The following is a 12991-nucleotide window of genomic DNA, read 5'->3' as shown; positions in this document are numbered from 1 at the left end:
AAATAATTTCATAAATCAATGGTACGGAACCCTTTGTGCGTGAGTCCGACACGCACTTGGCCGGTTTTTTTCTTGTTAAGCCCTAAAGGCGTAATTTATACATTGATTTTCCCATCACCTACGCTCTATCCCGCTGCCGTCGATGCTTACTATACTTCCTAGACTCACAAGGAAGTCCTATCAGTTGTTGCATGGGACTCTACCATAATATCTCTGAGCATTATGTTCCGATAGTTAGACAGCTTTTTAATAAAGGGATTATTCCCACCTCTCTTCCCCACCGCTATAACTCCTATGTAGCCAGGATCTACAGCTAGACAGCTTATTGAGCGTTCTGGCCTATCCTATGTAGGTACAATAGTATGTAGGTCTGCAAACGCGCGTATGGAGGAGCGCGAGGACGGATGCCAGTATTTCTCGCGCTCGTCTTCCGTCTCTTAGTAACTAACTATGTACTTCAAAGCAGTGGCTTTACGTATCCTCAAGCTATACCCTGACTGTAGGTACCTGGTCCGCGATCGCCTTATCTCCCAATCCTGCATGGAGGCACGGACGGCCGCCAGCATTTTTGCGTCATAGCGCTCGTCCTCCGCCTCCTGGGATGCCGTCGCCGGCCGCCCGTCGCCCCACCGTTTATTTTTTCCCCCCGGTCCCAATTTCCCCTGTAATGAGGGCTATCGTTTTTATACTTAACAATTGGCATCCCTGGCGATTGACAGGACCTTACTCTACAGTGGCGCCATCTTGATGAGTGCAAATGCGATAGTCCTCCTACCACTTTCGCACTCACCAGTTGGTGCCACTGTCTTCGCTACTAGCAAGTGACAGGACCTTACTGTAGAGTGGCGCAAACTGGTGAGCGCTAAAACGATAGCCCTCATTAGTTCAAGCCGTGGCTTTACGTATCCTCAGGCTGCCCTATGTCTGTACCTGGTCCGCGATCTCCTTATCTCCCAATCGCGCATGGAGGCACGGACGGCCGCCAGCATTTCTGCATCATGACGCTCGTCCTTGGGATGCCGTCGCCGGCCGTCCGGNCCCCCCGGTCCATATTCACAATGTAACGTATGTATTCAAATGCATGTAGTTCAAAGCCGTGGCTTTTCGTATCCTCAAGCTATACCCTGACTGTAGGTACCTGGTCCGCGATCGCCTTATCTCCCAATCCTGCATGGAGGCACGGACGGCCCCCAGCATTTTTGCGTCATGGCGCTCGTCCTCCGCCTCCTGGGATGCCGTCGCCGGCCGCCCGTCGCCCCACCGTTTATTTTTTCCCCCCGGTCCCAATTTCCCCTGTAATGAGGGCTATCGTTTTTATACTTAACAATTGGCATCCCTGGCGATTGACAGGACCTTACTCTACAGTGGCGCCATCTTGATGAGTGCAAATGCGATAGTCCTCCTACCACTTTCGCACTCACCAGTTGGTGCCACTGTCTTCTCTACTAGCAAGTGACAGGACCTTACTGTAGAGTGGCGCAAACTGGTGAGCGCTAAAACGATAGCCCTCATTAGTTCAAGCCGTGGCTTTACGTATCCTCAGGCTGCCCTATGTCTGTACCTGGTCCGCGATCTCCTTATCTCCCAATCGCGCATGGAGGCACGGACGGCCGCCAGCATTTCTGCATCATGACGCTCGTCCTCCGCCTCCTGGAATGCCGTCGCCGGCCGCCCGTCGCCCCACCGTTTATTTTTCCCCCCGGTCCCAATTTCCCCTGTAATGAGGGCTATCGTTTTTATACTTAACAATTGGCATCCCTGGCGATTGACAGGACCTTACTCTACAGTGGCGCCATCTTGATGAGTGCAAATGCGATAGTCCTCCTACCACTTTCGCACTCACCAGTTGGTGCCACTGTCTTCGCTACTAGCAAGTGACAGGACCTTACTCTAGAGTGGCGCAAACTGGTGAGCGCTAAAACGATAGCCCTCATTAGTTCAAGCCGTGGCTTTACGTATCCTCAGGCTGCCCTATGTCTGTACCTGGTCCGCGATCTTCTTATCTCCCAGTCGCGCATGGAGGCTCGTACGGCCGCCAGCATTTCTGCGTCATGGCGCTCGTCCTCCGCCTCCTGGGATGCCGTCGCCGGCCGCCCGGCGCCCCACCGTTTATTTTCCCCCCCCCCCCGGTCCATATTCACAATGTAACTATGTAGTTCAAAGCAGTGGCTTTACGTATCCTCAAGCTATCCAGGCTGTACCTGGTCCGCGATCGCCTTATCTCCCAATCCTGCATGGAGGCACGGACGGCCGCCAGCATTTCTGCGTCATGACGCTCGTCCTCCGCCTCCTGGAATGCCGTCGCCGGCCGCCCGTCGCCCCACCGTTTATTTTGCCCCCCGGTCCCAATTTCCCCTGTAATGAGGGCTATCGTTTTTATACTTAACAGTTGGCATCCCTGGCGATTGACAGGACCTTACTCTACAGTGGCGCCATCTTGATGAGTGCAAATGCGATAGTCCTCCTACCACTTTCGCACTCACCAGTTGGTGCCACTGTCTTCGCTACTAGCAAGTGACAGGACCTTGCTCTACAGTGGCGCAAACTGGTGAGCGCTAAAACGATAGCCCTCATTAGTTCAAGCCGTGGCTTTACGTATCCTCAGGCTGCCCTATGTCTGTACCTGGTCCGCGATCTCCTTATCTCCCAATCGCGCATGGAGGCACGGACGGCCGCCAGCATTTCTGCATCATGGCGCTCGTCCTCCGCCTCCTGGGATGCCGTCGCCGGCCGCCCGGCGCCCCTCCATGCCTGCAGTTCTGCATCTGCAAGGAAAGTGTCAATAAGTAGTGGCAATTATCTACAGGGTGTTAGGTAAATGGGTATATGAGCCGACACTAGCCCATGTTAACATGGGCATATAAATGGTATGGTGAAGTCAGAAAATTGATATCTTAATTTTAATTATTTTAATTTTCATACAAATCGGATTTTATAAAATTTATTTTGTATGAAAATTAAAAAAAATAAAATGACGATATCAAATTTCTGACTTCACCATACCTTTTATATGACCATGTTAACATGGGCTAGTGTCGGCTCATATACCCATTTACCTAACACCCTGTATATACTCACTGGCCTATTATAACTTTCATGTAGGTATGACAATTGCCAAAGCTCTACATACCTACTATGTATGTACCTACTTACAACGCATACAGTGTGTAGGTGTAGGTGGTATACCCTCAAAGTTAAAGAAGTGATGACACAAGTGAGGACCAAATTCCTGCAACCTAAGTTCCGTATGTTTCGTTCCGTGTGTTCTATTGGTAGTAGCACAGAATAATAATAATTACTGTTAGTACCTTTAAATGAATCGTAAGGTTCGCAAGTTACGCGTATTGCCTTTGGTTCAACAACGCTCAACCCTGAAGCGGACTTCATTTACCATAATAATGTATGGTCTCTCTGTTTCTAGGTACCTATACCTATCCTATGTCTACGGACTACGGAGCATATAATATACCCTGGGAACCTTTGTCTCATTCGTCAGACCGCAAGGTTTCTTTTGTAGACATCCATTAAAGCAATTACAATGGAATCCTATGCAATTTAAAAATTATTTGATTCTTTTTATGAGCCTTGCAGCGAAGATAATGTCTATAGTCGTCTCGAGACCAACAATTGACCTCAGAGTTAGTCTGCGCCCACTAGCAATCAGTGTTTATAAAATAACCTCATACGAGACGTGGGATTGTAACATTTATTTGTCATACGAGTATGATGGTAACTATCAGATGTTGAGTGCAGTAGGTAACCTAAAAGCTGCGTCTGCCTCCGGGTGAACGACTGCGCTTTTTGCCGCTAAAACTGGCCTTGATTCGAGTCGTCATTGTAGGGCAGTGTGCGCGATGCAAGGCCGCTACGAAAGCGGGCCGCTCCCAGCACGAGAATGGTGGGAAACTCGAGGTCTACTTGATGATTCAATGCTCATTCCTGCGGACTTCTTTGAAACGCATCAAAATTGCCTTTGTAATGAGCGTGGTGAGGAGCACAATGTGTTAGTGTGTTTCTGTGTCCGGTATTGTACCGAAAGTAGGCACTGCACATTTTGTACTGCAACTGCTTTTGTAGAAAATGTAGATAGGTAGTACGCAGACGAAGGATGTACTCGTAAATATGACCGACCGTCTGTCTTGATAGGTTCTGGTATTATGCTAGCAAAACCGGTACGAACCAGCGTCGATCCTCATTATCCACGGGCATGGAAGTAGCTAATCAAAAACTAATTCAGCCAACGGCAATTGGAAAGTACTTGCCGTGAACTCATCACGATATTGAATGATAGATTTTAATTTAAATAAGTAGATCGAGTATCGAGAGTTTATGAAATTAAATTGTAGTTGTAGCACGTCAGTTGCATAAACAAGCTTCTGAATGAGTTGAGGAAATGCTTTGAATTTAAGGTGAATCTGTTTTGCACTTTTGGACAATTGGTGTGTCAGCAGTACTTATGCAACGTCTTCTGTACATATGGACGTAAGACGTGATTTTTGTCAACATTATTTAGTTGCGTAAGAAATGTAGGTAAGCTTGCGCGTGACGGGCCATAAGGGGCTGGTATTGGCGTGGGTGGGTGGCATTTATTTTGTAATGAGTAGGTGTTGATATTTAACCTTACATACGAGTATATCCTACCTACTAATAATATTATAAAGGCGAAAGTTTGGATGTCTGGATGTTTGTTACTCTTTCACGCAAAAACTACTGAACGGATTTTGTTAAAACTTTACAGTATTATTGTTTGTAACCCAGATTAACATATAGGCTATAATTTATGTCTATCTGTGACACTAAATTTGGCGAAGCCGCGGGCAAAAGCTAGTCTTCTTATATGTTACATATTACATGTCTTGAGCAATATACTGTTTTGGCCCTTGTTTGGAGTACCTATTTCCTTGTTTAGCTTCTTGCATAAGATCACCACCAGCAGGCCTATCTTAGAAATATACAGTCCACTCCATCGCCTTTTAACATTACAGGCTGGAAACTTTTTTGACTAGGTACTTAGAAGGTAAATTAGTTGGCGCGTTTGCTAACACATAAAAATCAAGTACCTATAATCTAAGATGTTTTTATATGTCATTGCCTATAATTGAATAATTGAAAGCGAAAGGTCACTCTTTCATCTAGCTAAACAGGAATCCTCGAAAATTACTTGACTCGTAAAGCTGTTTGGCAGGTAGATCGTTGGCAGTACTGATAGGAGACGAAAAAAAGACGAAATAGTTTTAAAAAAATCTTCGTTTTAAAAATAATATAAGACTCATAAACAGAAATAAAGAGACACGTGTTTTTGTGCAGCGTCAACGGTCAGAAACGGGAACAAAGTCGCGGACAACTGCCAGTTTAGTACGAGACTATTTTTATATGAGGTACTATGTATTTGTAAATGTTATACATACATTTAGCAAGGACTAGAGTGAGGGCAGCAAGCAGCACGGCGAGCGAGCGCCAGGCGTGCGCCATCCATGCGCCGCGGCATTCACGACCGTATTCTGTGGACAATAAGCAACATCGTTTCAATCATCTGTTGGATATTTACTTGATAATTAAGCAGCGGAAAAAAGTTAGTCATTTATCGAGGAGATCAATAATGTCATTCAGCATCCCTAGGTGTTGTGCTGTACTGCTCTCCTCTGGGTTCAAGCCAGTTTAAGCCAATAATATGCTTCTGTCTATCATCTATCCTCTCCATCCTACTTAGTTGAAGAAGTTTTTAAATTCTGCTACGTAGGCACGTTTGAAGCCCTATTTAGATAATGTATAATCACGACTTTTCAGGTTTAACAGTAAAATACCTAGTACTACGCGGTAACTTTATAAGGAAGTAGCAGGTAATTAGTATAATTTATTAAGATAATAAACAACAGCCAAACTGATCTGCGTAATTGATATAACAAAACCCCAGAAGTGTAGTCAGAACAATAATAATTATATCATTAGCAAAAATTTCCTGGTCCCTAAACAATTCTGAGATTGCTTTCGCATAGTAATTGGTTACGAAACAAGGTTTTGTTTAGTGACTGCCTGCTTATTGAATGCTAAGTATGAGATGACTCTGTCCAGACCACGGCCACGTGGGCAGAATGCTGATATGAGCGAAAACGTAGCTAACGGTTCAGGCACCATTATTCATTCTGTGGTTCAGGTTCTAGAATTTTGGTTATCCGTAAACATGTTTTTCTGTTAGTGGTTTCCTGATATTCATTTGTTTTCCTAAATAGAGATGCCCTTGCAGATTTACTTTAGCTCTGTATTGATAGTTATTTTTCAGTAGGACAAATGGAAATAAAGGTGTTCCTCGAGTGGAATTTTGAGAGAATAAGGAGAGGTGCTTTTAAAAGTAATAACTTGTCAAAAGAGTTTAAATAAACCACAACAAATACCACTTAAGTCTTAAACAATTATTTACTAGCCAAATAATGTAACTGGGTAGGGAGGGGGTTTGTTGATACTCTTTTGTTTATCCTGATAAACCTACATTTTTGTAAAATAAGTATTCCATGTTTATCGTTTCAGCCAAAGGATTTTCACAATAATAGGTCGTGCGCTACCCACATCAAGCATTTCATGTTAGGACTTTTGTAAAATTGGGTTTATTTTACATTTAACATTAGGTATTATCTTATTTAAGTAACTTATGAAAACATTTTATGACTTTCTCGGAACAAATATTTAAGAGGAGAACACGTGTAGTTTCCAGAACAATGTAACTCTACCAAGGTCGGTCAACAGGCGTTGTCTTAAAAATTTACTTTGTGGCTATAGTAAGTACCTGCTAATATGTAAGTAGGTACTTAACTGCGTTGTTTAAAACGCAATGATTCACCTCAGTGGTTATTATTGTGGACAGTAATAAAAACCTTTTTGTCGGTTGAAGGCGGTGAGCAGCATCTTAATGGACGTTTATTTTTAATACTTTGTCGTTTATTTACGCGTCAAACTTATACCACTTATACCTACTTAAAACTGTCATGTTTGAGTGGCATACGAACAATTAAATAGGCAGGTATTATTGTGAAATAAACATATTTACGTATTAAGACATTGTTAATAAGCCAATAATAATTATCTGAAACGACTAGGAGAGAGAGACCTCGACAGTCAAAAACATTGGTTATGCGAGAAGAAAACAGTTTATTTTTCCTACATGACGCGATTAATGTCAGTTTTAACTTATTTTTCAATCAAAAACAAATGTTAAATGAGTGCCGAAAAATCGAAAACAACAAGATTGTACTTTATTACTTACTTTACAACACATGTTGTAATTCTGATGAAAAGGAAATTAATTCAGTTCAATTTATTTATCAGCATATCATTGCAGTTTATGAAAGAACGATACATTTCCGTCTGTAACAAGTTCCACAATAATAATAAATGTAAATAGAGCGAGTTAATTATATTAAACAAATGAGGTTTGCGAGTGCTAGGCTCAAAGCGAAAGGTATCGGTTGGCAACCCACAAGGCTGAATGCGCCAGGCTGCATTGGCATTTGGCCTGCACCCTTGCAATTTATTTTTTGCATCATAATAACAGTATCAACACGGTATTATTATTAAATGATTTCCACTTTAAATGAGCTTATGTTTATTTATACAGTTGATGTTCTTGACTCTACATTTACGAATCACTCTGACTCCTATTCTGAAACGATTCTTATGAATTCATTCGAATATATTGCGGCTTAGAATATCTAAACAAATATAGATGAGTAATCTATCTTGAAGTGTTATGTCGTTTCAAAGGTATCCTTTTTACGTATTTTATCTAATTTGATGAACCTCGTAAGTAAATGTTAATGTTTCTTTCAATAAGTTTAGTATTTTTCTCATAAGTATAAAACTAATAAATCTTGTAATCTAGCATGTAAATCACTCTTATTTCTTATAATTACACTAATTATTGTCCGCTTGTGCCAATTAAAACAAGTTAGACAAATGATTTAGTATTCATAGTTTATTATTGACTATTATCTATTATCTCATTATGTTGTCTATAATAGCGCACGCAAGATGTAGTAGACACCCATTGAATGTGATTAGTTCCTTGTCTACGGTAAACATAGAGTTATAAAGGATAGAGTAAGCAAAATCCTTGCTAATTTTGGAACAGGAATGTTTAGAAAGACGCATTGATTATGTCATGTTTAAGTTCTTGTAAAGTTGTAACCAAAACTCGCATTACGAAATAAAATATGGAGTATTTTCGAATAGGTAATCAAGAAAATTAAATGCATCAACCGTGAGCCGGAAAATTAGGATGTACGAGTAATCGGTTAAATAATACTTATTCGTAATATTTTATTATTTAAGTAATTGATGAATGAATAAATAATATCGAAAACTAGTTAGTAAAAAGTTGAAAAAATCGTGATTCGTGTTCATAGGGTAAGGTTGCCAGTATTGGACCACTTAACTTTAAACTTTTAACTTTAAATTAACGACTTTAACTTACCTAATTTGACTAAAAAAATATTTTTTTTTGTAAAGTAAAGCACAAGACTAGGTACAGTAATTCACAGAAAATTCAACAGTACGAGTTTCCATTGTTAATTTTGGTGGCACCATTGAACCGTGAATTGGGCCGAAATCGCTTCGTTACAGGTCAATGGCTATGACCGATATTGCCGACATGTTTGGTGACAATAAAAGATTATCAAATCTTTTCTAATGCCTAATAGCCTTGCTGTTCATATACCTACCTCTAGATAATAATGAAATACTAATGATAAAAAGACAAATTATGCGATTTTAACTTGGTAGAGCTAAATACCATGAAGGTTTTCAAGTTTTCATGATTGCTTTTTTTTCAGATAAGTAGGTTCATAGGCGGATGATTAGTAAGGTGTTTTTATCATTATGTTAAACACTAGCTGTGCGGGCTGTGCCCGCGACTTCGTGCGTGTGAAAATAGCTACATTTTTATTTACTGCTCCGCCCCTATAGGCTGTAGGGTGATGTTATTTAACCTTAAGCATTTCTCAATAAACGAGCTATCCAACACAAAAACAATTTTTCAAATCCTGAGATTAGCGCGTTCAATGAAACAAACAAACTCTTCAGCTTTAAATATTAGTATAGAGTATTCACTCACATATTGCAATTTCACTTCAGCTTTGAATTCTGAGTAGATACATAAGTAAGTATTAAAAACGTCAAGAGTCTGAAGCTGTAAATCGCGAATCATAGGCACGAGTTGTATTGTATCTCTGTTCTGGAAAATAGCATTTGTTTTTACTCATAATTTACTTTTACGGCTTTTTTGTGGTTATTCTGCATAGAATTTAGTAGCACTTACGATTTTATTGCATATTGTGTTGAATGTTGCACGAGTGATTAATGTTAGAGTTCCCTGGAAATGGGTCCATTTTGAATACAATTTTAGAGTGTCGTTAGATTTATAATATTTAGTACTAATACACGGAAATACAAAAGTTGAAAATCTATTTGTAAAAATACAATACATTTTAAAATAAGGTAAGATATTTTATTATAATTGCACTGTAGAGTACATCACTTTTACTTTAATTTTCAATGTCTTTAAAAAATAATTTATCAACTTGGTATAAATAAAAAGACATGTTACATGTATTAATATGACTTTTTAACGCGAAAATCGTTGCCGTAAAAAGTCTTACTTTTAATTGTTCCGTTTTAGCGTAATGCTACTGTTACTTAGGTTTATGAATGACTAGCTGTGCCCGTGACTTCATCTGCGTGGAATAATGACTTTGGGTAGGCACTTTTAGTAATTTAGGATAAAACTTATTATAACGATTTTCATAAGGAATTGAACTGAAATATACCACCACCCGTTGAAACAGAGTTCCTACTCTACCTAGCAAATCAACTGATTAGCAACAATTTGTCGGTATGGTCAATTGGTCATGTGTAATGCTCATTAGATATTCCACCGCCATTTCCACTATTTCCAGTGATTGCCAGTTTAGGTACAACGACAGCACATCGAGCTTAACACTGTGGCATCTTATGTAGTTGTGATAGAGGCGATTTTGTAACGAAAATGTATAGTCTGATGTGATCCGTCCGTGCGAGCACGCAAGCGCACCGAAGCAGTGTCGTCATTTGCCAGGAAACGGTCGTCGTAGTAATGGTAGTAAGGGGGAAGTCAGCAATTACAATTTTAAATGTAACTTAGGTATAATTTTGTACATTTAAAATGGCCTAACCATTTTAGCATATAAGTAGATTGAAACACTTGATTTGGAAACCGAGAAACATAAAAATAAAGAGTCACTGTTGTTGTCATTTCAGCTTAGACAACGTAATAATTTGCAAAAGTTCCATTCAACGCTATGCAAGGCTATTTTTAGGCTTCCATTTTCTGATATTTTTGTTAGTCATTTACATATATCAAGTTCAATATTGAAGCTCTACTTTATGCCTCTGACTTAAGTATGATATTTGAACGTAAAATGTAATGTTATCTAACGGCATGCAGTTATACAATAGCGCATTCAACGTTTATACTTTAGTTTTGTTTAATTTAAGATTATTACGATATTAGATTCCACGGAATGATAAATTTATTAAGTAACGCGTGGCAGAATCCCACCTTTGTTCTAGAGCGCTTTATTTAAAATATTTATCTATTCTATAAACACCTTTTTTTACCTTTTCCCATCTTTCAAACGACAGCTATTTATCTTCTTTTAGTTTTCATATTCAACGGAGAAATTGCATTTTAAATTGTCCTTAGTTTTAAACAAAAGTTTGAGTATTTCGTGCCTCTACGCTATTTAGCTGGTCTAGACTTCTAACTAGAAATTTCGAAACACTTGATTAATTTTGAATCAATATTTCAGCACGTTGAATTTATGCCTTGTGCCGTTGTATTATGTGCTATTTTGCAATAAAAATGTATACCTAGTCCAGTGCTGGCGTCTATACCTAGCTTTGAGAGGTACCTACTTAGTGAGTGTGGAATGATCGCGATCTCAAATTGAAATGGTGTGCGATACACGTTACAAAAAGCCCGTGAAAGATCCATTATTGATGTATTAGACTTCCACTACAGCACCCATAGACAGCACCCTTCGCCAGACAATGCTTTCATTACTACTCATGTCTGATGCCCATGGATTGGAACCCCAGAATCCCAGAACCGTCATGACGATCTTATCTATAGCGATTTACACGTGCTACTTGTGGCGGTCGTTACAATATAGAGCTAAATAATTAAGTGAAGAAGTTTTTGAAGAGTCGACCACGCGTTTACTGTGTTCCTTTGTTACGAATGGTGACCACAACAACTTTTTATCAGATGAATCACTTGTCGGATTCAGTATAGTATTTCAATTTAGAATGAGATGTAAGTAGGCTAGCAGGCATAAAATAATCTTTTGTTACCAATTTTAAAATCGGTTGCCACACAATGAAGGCAACAATTTACGTTTTATGTGGCCCTAATTACTTTTTCATCCTACTTATTCGTTGGCAATGTTACCTAGAATTGCTAGAAATTTTAGCTGTTAAGTGCATAGAAATAAAAGACCATTAATAACCTGTTTCAACGTTTCATTTGGAATCATTTCAGTTTCAGACATTCAGTATTATGTAATGTGTAGGTAATGTTTGTGTTGCAAAATATTGATATTTACGAGTATGAGCATAATAGCTCGTATGAAGGAAGATGACCTGAAGTGTTACTTTCTCCGACGGACCTCAAGAACGTATTCAGAACGAATTTATCAATTTCGCTTTCGTAGAGTCGTACATGATCAAATGACATTTCAAGATGCTGATTTTGAAAGTGGCCATACTTGTAGAATTAAGCAATATTAAATAAAGCCTGGCATTGCCAACGCTTTCTCGGTTTTATTCCGTTGTGAATAAGGAGAGTTGTTATAAATGGCAGTCGAATTTGAGTTAATTTGCTATGGTCTGCTATTGTCGGTGTCCGTCGACTTTCACTGCGCATCTCGATGCTCGCGACGACCTCGAGTTGGCTGGGAAGCCTTCGGACAGCCGGGACCGACCGCGTGCTCGGGGACTCTGCTCAAGTGGAACGCGAGAGAAAGTGGGCATTATGCCTTATGACACCGTGCGTCTTGAACTTTAGATGTCAATGACTTTATAATCAGTGTTTTGTTTTTATTAAAGTACGTTTGACATTTGGGCGCGTATTCTGAAACGACTTTCAAAGCTACAAGTCAAATACTCTAGCGCTATTTCATGACACTAGTGTAAACATTACGTTATTGTTGGTGTCACGTTAACCTGGTTCTAAAGAAGCCCTTTCTTGAGTTTTATTTATTTATTCATTTTCATAAAAATTAACTTATAAAGCCCTTTCTTTAATTAAAGGTACATGATTGTAATTACGTAATAGATCCTATTTTGTTTATTTTATTCAAACGAATTTTCCAATTACAAGATTACGTTTTTTAGCGTTGCAATTGCTTACTGAACAGAACCGACACACTCTACTTATCCCATCAATTAACTAAAAAATATCATAGTGCTATATCGGAGCCCGCTTCGGCGATGGAACAAACATAGTTCTACTAATTTGAACATAAATAAGTATTTTCTGGAGTAACTCGACCTTCTTCAATTTACTAGAGGCAAATGGAGGAGAGGTTTAGAAATACATATTAAACCAGAGTAATATAATATTACTCGCTTTTCCCTAAGGTTTATTTATATTATTATGTTACATCATTGCTTTATTCTACGTATATTGGCATGCAAATGAAGCTCCTATTTCATATGCAATAAATAATCTTATCCTTCATCAGTAATATGCAATGCCGAGCCATAAAGCACGTTCTACTGGCATTATAATCTAACAAAAATCGCAATTACGAGGTTGACCGGGTTCGCCGAGAAAAAAGAAAGGCCAGCGAGACGGGTGCATGTACTTACATGGATCTTTAGCTATAATAGCGATGGGTAGAGCAGGGTCAATCCCTACCAGTCATAATGCTTTTATCATCATCATCGGTTCATTTTTTAGTCT

At 39.5% G+C, this 12991-nt stretch overlaps 1 protein-coding gene across 3 annotated transcripts in view; it reads right to left on the bottom strand.

The window, feature by feature from the left end:
- The window catches only part of LOC114353346 (uncharacterized), a 36000-nt gene that overhangs the window by 12475 nt on the left and 10534 nt on the right, over positions 1–12991 (bottom strand). The window contains exons 2-3 of one of the 3 annotated variants that reach the window (XM_028305312.1): positions 5409–5501; positions 2624–2765 (exon numbers count right to left, since the gene is read on the bottom strand). In XM_028305312.1, coding sequence (XP_028161113.1) covers positions 2624–2765; positions 5409–5472 — 206 coding nt within the window. In that variant the 5' untranslated portion in view covers positions 5473–5501. Of the gene's footprint in view, positions 1–507; positions 613–930; positions 1007–2623; positions 2766–5408; positions 5502–12991 lie in introns of those variants that run through there. The other 2 variants (XM_028305313.1, XM_028305314.1) reach the window with 2 other exon arrangements.

This window comes from Ostrinia furnacalis, unplaced genomic scaffold (genome assembly GCF_004193835.3).
Source record: "Ostrinia furnacalis isolate ACB-3 unplaced genomic scaffold, ASM419383v2 OfSCF1653, whole genome shotgun sequence".
Classification (NCBI taxonomy): domain Eukaryota; kingdom Metazoa; phylum Arthropoda; class Insecta; order Lepidoptera; family Crambidae; genus Ostrinia; species Ostrinia furnacalis.
The sequence above is the reverse complement of the archived record's forward strand: the minus strand, read 5'-3'. Positions and strand labels throughout refer to the sequence as shown.